This window comes from Pimephales promelas, chromosome 15 (genome assembly GCF_988280905.1).
Source record: "Pimephales promelas chromosome 15, fPimPro1.hap1.1, whole genome shotgun sequence".
Lineage (NCBI taxonomy): Eukaryota > Metazoa > Chordata > Actinopteri > Cypriniformes > Leuciscidae > Pimephales > Pimephales promelas.
Genome location: NC_142783.1, coordinates 7199881 through 7212710, shown reverse-complemented (window position 1 = coordinate 7212710; position 12830 = coordinate 7199881). Strand labels below are relative to the sequence as shown.

Here is a 12830-nt window from a genome sequence, read left to right as displayed (position 1 = left end):
TGTCAACTGTTGAATGAACGAGTGTCAAGCATGTCAAATCGCGCTTTGTTTACTTCCAACCGGAAGTCGCGCCCACTTTTGACGCAAGGCCTCATGGGGCGTAGGAAACTTGTGGATAAGGTGCACTTAAAAGCCTTTAATCTTCTCAAAAAACGACAGTGTTCCTTATAATCCGGAGCGCCTTATATATGGATCATCATCTTATACGGTAGGTGGCGGTAATACTCCTAAGCGGAGCAGCCGGTAACAAGAAGTAGACGAATGAGAATGTCCTCGTCTCAGTTCTCGCGCATGCGCCCATAAAGTCGTTATTTATGTTTTTTTCGCACAAAAAGTAGTCTCGTCGCTTGATAAACTTATAATTGAGCCACTGTAGGCACATGGAATATTTAAACCTTTCTTTAATGACTTTATGGGCCGTCAAGAGCCAGTCCCTTAGGCATTCTATATAGGACTGATCCAGCTCTCAGATTCAATCAAAAATATCTTTATTTGTGTTCCGAAGACGAACGAAGGTCTTACGGGGTTGGAACAGCATGGGGGTGAGTAATTAATGACTTAATTTTCATTTTTGGGTGAACTAACCCTTTAACATTTAGACAAGTTGTGCTGGAACAAGAAAGACATTTCCACTTGGCTAAATACACCCATTGTTTGGGATTGACAACCATATTTACAGTTACTCTCACACAACAGCTTACAGCAGCCAAATGAATACTGAATGAATTATGTATGTGAGAGTGACTATAGTAAATATTAAAGATGTTCAATTCAATGAATGAAAAGTATTATTATCACAAATGACACAATGTAACTAAAGAGTTCAATTGAGGTGTGAGTTTTTGCATGTCTTATTTCCTTAATTGTTATACTTTCAAATTATTAATTCACAACCTCATAATAATTCACTTTTATATTTATATGTTAAACGTTTGTGATGAAATGAAGGATTTTAGTGGTTTAATTATAGAATTAAGCTAATATACACTCACCTAAAGGATTATTAGGAACACCATACTAATATTGTGTTCTTTATTAATATACTAATATTTGCGGGATGCACATCCAGGGCACAAAGCTCCCGTTCCAGCACATCCCAAAGATGCTCTATTGGGTTGAGATCTGGTGACTGTGGGGGCCGTTTCAGTACAGTGAACTCATTGTCATGTTCAAGAAACCAATTTGAAATGATTGGAGCTGTGTGACATGGTGCATTATCCTGCTGGAAGTAGCCATCAGAGGATGGGTACATGGTGGCCATAAAGGGATGGACATGGTCAGAAACAATGCTCAGGTAGGCCGTGGCATTTAAACGATGCCCAATTGGCACTAAGGGGCCTGAAGTGTGCCAAGAAAACATCCCCCACACCATTACACCACCACCACCAGCCTGCACAGTGGTAACAAGGCATGATGGATCCATGTTCTCATTCTGTTTACGCCAAATTCTGACTCTACCATCTGAATGTCTCAACAGAAATCGAGACTCATCAGACCAGGCAACATTTTTCCAGTCTTCAACTGTCCAATTTTGGTGAGCTCTTTCAAATTGTAGCCTCTTTTTCCTATTTGTAGTGGAGATGAGTGGTACCCAGTGGGGTCTTCTGCTGTTGTAGCCCATCCGCCTCAAGGTTGTGCGTGTTGTGGCTTCACAAATGCTTTGCTGCATACCTCGGTTGTAACGAGTGGTTATTTCAATCAAAGTTGCTCTTCTATCAGCTTGAATCAGTCGGCCCATTCTCCTCTGACCTCTAGCATCAACACGGCATTTTCACCCACAGGACTGCTGCATACTGGATGTTTTTCCCTTTTCACATCATTCTTTGTAAACCCTAGAAATGGTTGTGAGTGAAAATCCCAGTAACAGAGCAGAACCTGACATCAAGACTAGATTATTGTAAAGCTCTACTGGGTGGTTGTCCTGCACGCTTAATAAACAAACTTCAGCTGGTTCAAAATGCAGCAACTCGAGTTCTTACCAGAACCAGGAAGTATGACCATATTAGCACGGTTCTGTCAACACTGCATTGGCTGCCTATTAAACATCATATACATTTTTAAATATTGTTGATTACTTACAAAGCACTAAATGGTTTAGCTCCGCAGTACTTGAGCAAGCTCTTAACGCATTATAGTCCTTCACGTCTATTTCGTTCTCAAAATTCTGTCCAGTTAATAATATAGAATATCAGAATCGACTGCAGGCGGTAGATCCTTTTCCAATTTAACACCAAGACTGTGGAATAGTCTTCCTACCATACCAAGACACATCCCTTTGCCCTAGCATACACAAAATACATTATCGACTTCTATAATTCAATGTTAGGTTGCTTAGATTAGGTCAGACAGAACTGGGAACACTTTCCTTCAATCCTGATGTACTCGTTACATCATAAGAAGAATGGCATCTACGCTAATTTGAGTGTATTTGTTTATCCTGAGGTTTTGCTGCAGCCTGCCGTATCCAGGCCGTATCCAGATCTGACAAGGAGCTTGGCCTGGACCCGATGCTGATGAAAATGCAGTGCTGAAGTGCCAACTAGCCTCTCCCTATGGAGGTTCCCTTTTCCCACTCTACAGATAAAGCATTGTGAATTTTGTTACCCCAAAGTGATAAAATAAAATTCTGTATCAAATTTATACACAAGTAGTTTTTTCAGGCATGGTTTTGTAGGGATTTACAAACCTGTGCACATATATTCAAACGCACATAACTACAGAATCAATTTTTAATGCGCATGTGAACGCCATCAGTGTTTATCACATGTTCGCGTTTAAAGTCTGTTTAGAGACATTCATATACATTTTTACCTCACAGTTACTGTAAATCCAGCCTCTAGTTCATAAACGCCAGAGGAGAACTGGTCCCCGACTGAGCATGGGTTCTCCCAAGTTTTTTTTTTTTTCTCCATTAGGTCACCTGATGGAGTTTTTCGGTTCCTTGCCACTGTTACTTTTGGCTTGCTCAGTTTGGGGTATTCACATTAATTAACCAATCAGTAATATCCTTGATCAGCTCAACCAAACGTGGATGTTTTTCCACTAAGAAACAAACATTATATTATGTTTTGATTGATACTGTGAAGCTGATTTGATGCAATCTATATTGTGAAAAGCGCTATATAAATATACTTGACTTGACTGAAGCAACTGCCATGTGATTGGTTGATTAGACAATTGCATTAATGAGAAATTGAACAGGTGTTCCTAATAATCCTTTAGGTGAGTGTATATAATAACTAGGGTCCTCATAATGTATGATTTCACTAGTAGATTACAAAGCAAATTATTTTACTGGATACACTAAAAAAAGTTGTAATAGAAATTAATTTCTAATTCAATTAATAGTAAAATTCCATGAAACTGCATTGAATAATCCTTACATTTACAAGATTTTTTAATGAGTTAAAAAATATTGCTTAAAACATTTTGTATAAATCCTAGTGGAACAAGGAAATGGACCATTTAGTTTATGTGATTCGTATTCATAAATTAAAAAGGGTAAAAAAAAAAATTATAAAAAATTATTAACTGAGATGCGTAAATCTTGAAAAAAGGCTTAATTTTTGGATAAAGAGAAAATGCAATCACTAATTTACTATTATAATTTGTAATGTATATATATATATATATATATATATATAAAACTTTTAATTATTATATGAATGTTTTTAATTATTATATGAATATGAATAATAATTAATCAGTAAATAAATCCATAATGCACTGATTTAGTCAGTGTACAAGCTATTGAGTCTAACACAATTCTGTATTTGCAGCAAAGCAAATTATGAGTATTTCTATGCTGATGTCACCGTTGGGACCAGGACTCACATTTCAGTAATGCGCAAAATATTTAGCATTCATTTTACTCTTACTTTCACTAACAATAAGTACATCATGATTGCTGGTGGGTTTTCACTACAAAACAACACAAAAACATGCCACAAAGCAGCAGCAAATTCTTTCATTTCGGGCTGCAGAAATCAGAAAACGTCTACTGGTGTTTGGGACTGTTGAATTATTCAAGACTACGCAACATGTAGAATTACAATGTTAAAATGAAACCAGATAACACTGGTGGAAAGTGGCCGAGTAGCACTCACGTCTTTATTGCCGTTTGCTGCTGGATCATAGTGACTGTGGCAGTACCTGAGAACATCACAACACACAGAAAACACAGTGAACGCAGGAACATTAGAGAAGGTTACGAGTGACAGCAGCTTGAGTTTAAAGTCAGATTCCTTATAATGAAACAGTCAACATGAAATGCAATGCATTTTACTACTCTATACAGTTTGTAGTGACAGGATAATCAACACAAAAAAGGTGGAACTTGAGGTTTTTGTGAATTGGTAGGTGGCAATTAATTAACAGAGGGCATTTAATATCAGAATGAAGTCAGGAACATGGAAGCTAAAGGTTCAGAGCCTCTGCACAATGTCATTTGGTATTATTGCTGCAACTTTAAAGGTGCAATGTGTAACAAAGTTGAGTATCTATTAACAGAAATGCAATATGACATCCATAACTATGTTTTCAGTGGTGTATAAAGAACTTACTTAATTAACCGTAATGTTTTTATTACCTTAGAATGAGACATTAATAGCTCCATAACCGCGGGAATCCCCTTCTATGAAGGTCGCCATGTTGTGACGCCATATTCCTACCGTAGCCGAACGCGAACACACAGTGCTACAGAACGCGTTTCATCACTACCTTGAAAGAGAAGTAGCGGAAGCTAGCCTTACACTCCGTGAGTAGTGACTTTTCCCTTGTGAGTGGTGTAAAATATGTAGTTGGGATTGTTTCATGTAACTTAGTTCTCCCTCGCTGTGTTATGGGTTTGTTATGTTGGGGATAGTGCTGTTACGTTCGTGAGACAGCTGATGATTAGTATTCATGTCATTGACCGTAAAACAGTACGTTACAGGAATCACTAACCCGTCGATAGAGACTTTTACTAAAGTCTTTTATCACTAAAGTCGATTGCGAAGATTTTTCAAAATCAGAGAAAAAAAGCCTATTGTGTGTAGTAAATAGTATCTATGGGATGCGGAGATGACATGATTGTAACAGCGCGCGCAGTTCCGACCTTTGGACTCATGCGGACGAGTCCCAGCTCAGCCACAGTAACAGCTCATATTAGCCAGCTAAACTATTACTACCCTGTTAGAAAAAATATATAGCTGCTCCCTCGCTGTATTATGGGTTTGCTACAGTATGTGGGGAGAAATGTGCTGCTGGTTACGTTTGTGAGACAATCAGCTGATTAATATTATTTTATTAAATTATATATTAAAACCCTTGATCCTCACCTGACTATGGCTTTGTAAACAGTATTCATGATGTGGTTTATAATGGACTGTGGTACAGAAACAGTGACAATGTTACACACTCTTGGCTTACTCTGGCTATTCTCTGCTGTCTCAGCCGACGAGATGTTTGCCCTGTTTTAGCAACCGTAGCTTCTTCGAAAGGGAGGGGTGAGCAGTGGGCTGAGCCCTTAGTGCAAACCTGCTGCAAACTCGCAACCGAACCACTAGATGTCGCTAAAAATCACACATTGCTCCTTTAATAGCCTACATTTAAACTTTGGGCCCTATTTTAACAATCTAAAATGCAAGTGTTAAGCGCAAAGCACAAGAAACTTTGTAGGCGAATCTCGCCGCTGTTGCTATTTAACCGGTGGGATAAATGACTTTTGCTCGACACATATCTGAAAGGGGTTGGTCTGATGTAGCTTTATTATTTATAGGTGTGGGGCGAAACGGGAAACAAACCAATAAGAGCGTCATATCACATTTCCTTTAAGAGAATGATGAATGAGGTGCGCTTGTTCCATGGTGCAATGGGCTCTATGCACGGCGTTATTTCCGGTGAAGGATTAAGGATGCTCGATAACTTCCGCCGATCATAGAGTCCAATGCAATACCGATAGTTTATATTGAATTATATACTCCATGGTTATACTAATGAAACGTTAGTCACAAAAACAGATAAAACAGACACCCCTCGTTGTGTTTATGCTTCTTTTTAAAAATATATTAAATAAACATAACTATATATAAAATTACATCTAAACGTATGTACGTTTCATTTCAAAGACTGGAGGACAGTAAATATTGAAGACTCTGCCATAATCCCGTTTTCTCCGGTTTTCCTCCGCTTTAATCTACACAACCGGAAATGGACGAGCATCCTTACGTCAAATGCGGAACTTATGCGTGCATATAGCCCATACTATTATGCCGCATTTACCAGGCACGCTTCAATCGGTTCACAGCCAAAGAGATCGTTGTTCTCGTCAGGGGGGATGGGACAAACCCACCCAAAATAGCTTCGGCATGCATGTAATAATTTGCATAGATCAAAATATTCGGTCAACCGGTTAATTAGTTATAATTAGTTGAAGATGGGGTAGGATTGAATAAACTTATGCTTCTTCCTACTCCTTTTCGGACATGTATAGGTTAAAAAAAAAAATTGTTGTTGTTGTTTTTTTTTCTTTTTTCTTTTTCTTTTATGTATTGTTTGTTTGTTTTTTTTTGTTTGTTTTTTGTTTTCTACATGTTCGAAATAAAAACTTTTCATTCATTCATTCATTCAATTTGGGTAAATGTGTAACTTAAGCTTTATGCCTATTTTTCCCATAGTCATGGACACAACAACGATTTTCCTTGTGTTTTAATATTTTTCCATAATAATGCATCATTTGCAAAAAGTAAAATGCATCTGTGTAGATGCGCGTTGTTCACACTCTGTATTTTAGCCAAGCATGCGCTCTTTAAATACTGTAGCATCTGAATGTACGTGCAATCCGTCATTGACTTTAGACTAGTTTTTTTGGTCAGTGGCGCAATTGTTCTGGAACTGCAAAATAGCACCGGGGAATGTTTGCGCTGAAACACGCCTCCTTTTTTGTACTGAACCACCCAGAGAGTGCAAGTTTATTTCCTAGTTTGCAGGCGTGCGTCTGTGGAGGGAAAAGCCCGCTTTGCACGGGTGCAAAATACGAATGATAAATGCGTCGGTGAACAAAGTCAACTGCGCCGGATGCAAGATAGGGCCCTAGATGTCAAAAGTTTGAATATATTAAAATTTTGTTTACGTTTTAATGTTAAAAACATAAAGGATGCATTAAACTGATCAAAAGTGACAGTAAAGACATTTATAATGCTAAAAAAGATTTCAAATTTCAAATTAATGCTTTTCTTGAGCAGCTTATCAGAATGATTTCTGAAGTATCATGTGACGCTGAAGACTGGAGTAAAGATGCTGAAAATAAATGACATTTTACAATATATTCACATAGAAAACATTTATTATAAATTGTAAGGAGTCGTCTTTCATAAACATTTAAAAAAATCGAAATTGTTCCAAACTTTTCACGGCAATGTACATTATGCAGCATTATACTATTATATTACCTACAAAAGCAGCCTTAATATCTTTTTAGCTACGTCATAATAACAGTGCAGCCTAGGTAGCATCAGATGATACAGAGGTGGAGAAATTATTCAACTTTAATGACCAATTTTTCCTTTTCAATAATAGTGTGCACAGATGAATAGCGGCAGGAAGTATCAGTTTGTATCAAAACAAACCTCTAGTTAGTCGTAACTTTATATTTTGTGTGTAATATTAATTAAAGGGGGGGTTGATTGTGATTTCACTTTTTTCATTTTAAATAGTGTGTAATGTTGCTGTTGGTGCATGAACAGTATCTGCAAAGTTGCAGCGCTGAAAGTTCAGTGTAAGCAGAGATATCATCTTTTAAAAATCAGGAAGTATAATTGCCTACAAAAACGACTCGATTGGGACTACAGCTGGGTTTTAGACGTCACTAACCCATACATTTACATCAACCCCTCCCTCCGGAAAATGCAAAAAAGGGCATGCGCATATTTCTGCGGCTCGACGAGTGTGTTATGTTCAACCAGCTGTCAGGTCTTCTGTGTTCGAGCTTCCCACGGACGGTGTACTTCGTCAACAATGGATACAATTTATGTTTGATTATGTTCCTGAACATGACGGTCGTAATCTAGCTCTCTGTGCTGCGCATTTTACGGAAGACAGCTTCCAGAATCTCCACGAATTAAATGCCGGATTCAACAAGAAACTGTTACTAAAACATGAAGCAGTTCTGACTTTAAAACAAGAGGCAGCAGATGTTGGGCCACAACCTGTAAGTAGGCTAAGACTTAATCATTTTAAATGTATTTGCATGTATAATTCCAGACGTAGCCTCGTGTTTTATTTTTTTCAATTGCCAGCGCAGGCTTTATAGCCACTAGGCTACTAGTTATGCTATTTTGTGTCTACGACAAACGCGTACAAACATTATGGACCTGAATTTGGTATAAGTACTAATGTTTTAAACGTATTTTTCATGTATATATGCTTTATGACGTTATTTTCGATTTGATCAAGAATGTAAACTAATGCCAATGCTGTTTGAGTATAACATTAGCAGCCAGTCAGTTGCTATTGTTGCCAATCAGATGCTATTGTGTTAAACAAATGTGTATTAAGTTAAAAAATGTAGCAAATTATCATTCAGAAACGTTTAGTAAGAGCCATGTGTGGTGAGGTTCTGTTTGACTCTCTTCATCGCCGCTTTCTTGATCTGATTCTGCCTAAAACTGATACTTCCGTATCGACACCATTATTTACATGATTGGACCGGAGCTGAGGCACGTTTCGCCCGTAAAGGTGATGGCCGTTAACCTTCCGGAGAACATGAGCGACAGTTTAGCCAATCACAACACACCGGCCCAAACTAACCAATCTGAGCCCACTGCTTGTTTCTGAGGGAGTGGTTTCATAGAATCAGGAAGTCAACCGCTCGTTCAGGGGACAGAGAAGAGCGTGGCTGACAATAAAGGTGAAGTTTATGAAATAAGACTTAAAAAAAAAAAAAGAACTAAGAAAAAAATAAGAAATAAGAAAAAAATAAGACTTAAAAAAAAAGAAAAACCACGTATGTATACATATTATATTGCACCCCATAAAAAGAATCATGCAAAGAAAAAAAGCAGTAAACCCCCCTTTAAAATATAAACTGTTATTTGGCAAGTGACCATGGTATAAGCGGGTTAATGTCCTTCGAGGTGTCCATTGTCTAGGCATTAATGGACATCGGACTCGTCAGGCGTTAACCCTTACGTGTAGAACAGCATTATAGAAGGATACTCACTCTTCAGCCATATGGGTGTCTTTCAGAATGTGAACATAGATGAAGAGAGCCTGCTCGTGTTTCCCCATGCGACCCAAGAGCAGAGCCCTCTCCTCCAGCAGACCTGACAGAGGAAACAACACTTTTAGCTCTTGACTTTACAGAGTAATGACTCTGACCTGTGAACTCAACTCACCATCAAACGGGAAATCACTGATGAGTCTCTCTGGCTCATAGCTGCTGGAAACTTCCAGAAATGTCAGAAGCTTGTTCCTGAATTCTCCCAGCTCTCCCGCCTCCTTCCCCGCAGCTACAGCTGAAACACCTGGACACAGGCAACACAACGTGGCAACACTTTCATAGAGCTACTGGGAAATGTTCATTTTAGCCACAAATGTTGTTTTTATGTTTGGTAACACTGCAATAAAGTCTAATTTGTTAAACTAATGCATTAGTGAAAATGAATTGACAATGAGAAACATGTTAATGTATATATAATTTCCCACCTCTTTAAAGATTAAATGAATGTATTGATGGCTTAATTACAAAACAAATACATTTTTTTATTTTATAAATGTAGATATGTAGGTAGACATGTCCGCAGAGGCTATTTTCAAGACAAGAACAGTGTTGTACATGTTCTACACAGAAAAAGCGCACATTTCATAATGTGTGTTAATTTATATGATAAATAGCCTATAATAAATCAGGAAACTATGTGAGGTCAAATAAGCCAAAGTTGATTTGTGCTTATAAGTGAATATGCAATAATATTTCTGATTAAATGTAAAAAATAGTTTTTTGTACAAACAATTGTTGCAATTATAATTTTAAGCAAAATAATCGTGATTATCAATTTAAAAATGATGCAGCATGACAAAAATGTTTTCATTGCTTAAAATGCACTGAAATTCACAGATTTAGTTGACTAAAACTTGACTATAACAAAAACAGGACAAGGTTGACTAAATATGAAAAAAAAAAATAAAGAACATTAAAAAATAGCTGATGTAAACTAACACTAGTCAGCAGCAGTTGACCATGACCTCTGTAGTTTCTTTCCGATGCTGCTGAATAAAAGACACTTTCAATTAAACATCTTTCTGTAGTTGTGCTGATAAAGCAGTGTCTGACCTTCGGGCAGTGAGTTGAGGTACAATTTCATGAGGCCTTGCACCTTCTCCAGGTACAGCTGGATCAGAACATTGTGGAACTCGGGCCGTGTCTCTTCCCACATGTATATGATGTGCTCCAGGTATGGGATGGCCAGCTCCTTGAAACCCTCCTTCAGGAAGTTCAACACCTTATCCCTGGGTAGAGTCTCCACCTCCGTCAGGTCCTCAGTGAAGATCTGACAGCAGCAAAATCAAACTCAAGCTCTTCAAAAATGAGCACAGAAGATATTTCTCAACAAGCAGAGCATGCATATCTCACCTTCAGTCCGTCCTCAGGACAAATCTTCAGAACCCACGGTGAAAACTCAAATATGATGCCCAGGTTCTCCACACCTGTGCAGAAAGACACCAATGCATGTCACTGTAACAGATTAACTATTGTTGGCAGGGGTTCCCAACCTTTTTTGTGCCAGGGACCGGCATATTCATAAAAAAAATTCCAGGGACCAGCTGTCAATTTGAATACCTCAATTTTAAGATGCATCGTTTGGATTCGTAACATATCACTGTGCAAAACAGTAACAGGATATAATTTATTTGCATATAATGAACTAGGTGGCAACAAAGGCTCCTTGCATACCAATCTTTTTAAACTTTCAGAACAGTTCACAAAAAGTTTCTCTTTTCTCCCATTCAATTAGGTCTACTTCAAAAGCCACTCACATAGCACTCACTCACTAGCAGGTGCATACGTAGATGTTGGAACCCTCACCCCCGGCCGCCCCCTAAATTCACATAAGGATTCAATAAGGATTATGCATTAACATGCATTGTGTATTATCATGCAATCTAGAGGCGAAAATTACTTTTTACGTGCATTTGATACGCAGAAAACTTAATAATTGGTCAGAATTATGCCGGACCCATTCCAAATGTTTTCCGATATATGGTGACACAATCACTGATGGACCAAAGAGCGCACATTGATTTCGACATGTGCAGTAAAAAAGTCTCGGTTACGTATGTAACCCTCGTTCCCTGAGTAGGGAACGGAGACGTTACGTCAGAAGTGACGGAGATTGGGGGATTTCGCATAGAAAGCCAATCCTCTTCGAGTATTTAAACACGAGCCAATCCGCCCTACTCCGTGAGTATAAAAGGAGGAAGTGAACGCAACCGCAGTATGTCTTCGCTGAGGAGCCAAGACTGAACTCGGCGTCTACCCAGCGATACAGCAGAAGTGGCAGGGAGACGTAACGTCTCCGTTCCCTACTCAGGGAACGAGGGTTACATACGTAACCGAGACGTTCCCTTTCGTAGTCACTTCGAGTTACGTCAGAAGTGACGGAGATTGGGGGTCTGTGCCATCACGCCAACTTCAAGCTGTCTTCCAGTGCCCTGCGAAAATCTGAACCCCCTTTCTTTCTTTTTTTTTTTTTTTTTTTTTGGGATCCCACTTTGACACAGGATTACCAAGGTACACTGGGAAACATATCCCGGGAGGGACATGCTACCAGATGCCTACCGAAGGGAGGACTTAAGAATACTCACATGGCCCTATAGGAACACATATGGAACACTGGAGCACCAACTGTTGGTGGCTATTACAATTTAAACTCCAGGGTTGGCAGATGGCTTGCCAAGGGAAGACACATGCTCAGAGAGGCTTACAGTGGATAAAACACATGAGACGGTTACCAAGGGGAACCGTACGCATGGAGGCACCTAGCCAGCATCCAGAGCCACAGCAGTGGAGCCCGCATCGTCAGTGCTGGAGGACTCAAGCCTTCAATGGAAGAACTGAGGAAAAATCGCACTTATCCAGTCCGGGGAGTGGAGTGGCGAGCAAGCAAAGACACCTGAGCAGGTCCAGTACCGGCCGGAACGATTACGTGTGAGGACACTGGCTCAATTCGCAGATTATAGAATCTGGCGAAGGTGTTGGGTGTCGCCCAGCCTGCAGCTCTGCAGATGTCTGTTAGCGAGGCGCCGTGCGCTAGAGCCCAAGAGGAGGCCACACTCCGAGTGGAATGGGCCGTCACACCAAGGGGGCACGGACGGCCTTGCTGCTGGTAAGACAAAGCAATGGCATCCACTATCCAGTGGGACAGCCGTTGCTTTGAGAGAGCCCTTCCCTTCTGGCTCCCTCCATGACAGACAAAGAGCTGGTCTGAGGTCCTGAAACACTGCGTTCTGTCGACATAGGTGCGGAGAGCACGTACCGGACAGAGCAGTGCCAAGGCTGGGTCTTTCCTTCTCCAGGGGCAGCGCTTGCAGGTTCACCACCTGGTCCCGGAAGGGAGTGGTGGGAACCTTGGGCACATATCCAGGCCGGGGTCTCAGAATCACGTGAGAGTAAGCCGGCCCGAACTCTAGGCACGCTTCGTCAACGGAGAATGCGTGCAGGTCCCCCACCCTCTTGATGGAGGCCAATGCAACCAGGAGTGCCGTCTTCATGGACAGAAACTTTAACTCTACCGATTGCAAAGGCTCAAAGGGATGCCTCTGCAGAGCACTTAAAACTACTGAGAGGTCCC

The 12830-nt window shown here is 39.9% G+C and overlaps 1 protein-coding gene across 2 annotated transcripts in view; it reads right to left on the bottom strand.

Moving 5' to 3' along the window:
• vps39 (VPS39 subunit of HOPS complex) overlaps positions 1–12830 on the bottom strand; it is a 56549-nt gene that overhangs the window by 10099 nt on the left and 33620 nt on the right. For both annotated transcript variants that reach the window (XM_039650994.2, XM_089120067.1), the window contains 5 exons: positions 10613–10686; positions 10313–10529; positions 9375–9503; positions 9200–9302; positions 4107–4152 (listed from right to left, as the gene is read on the bottom strand). In XM_039650994.2, coding sequence (XP_039506928.2) covers positions 4107–4152; positions 9200–9302; positions 9375–9503; positions 10313–10529; positions 10613–10686 — 569 coding nt within the window. The remainder of the gene's footprint in view (positions 1–4106; positions 4153–9199; positions 9303–9374; positions 9504–10312; positions 10530–10612; positions 10687–12830) is intronic.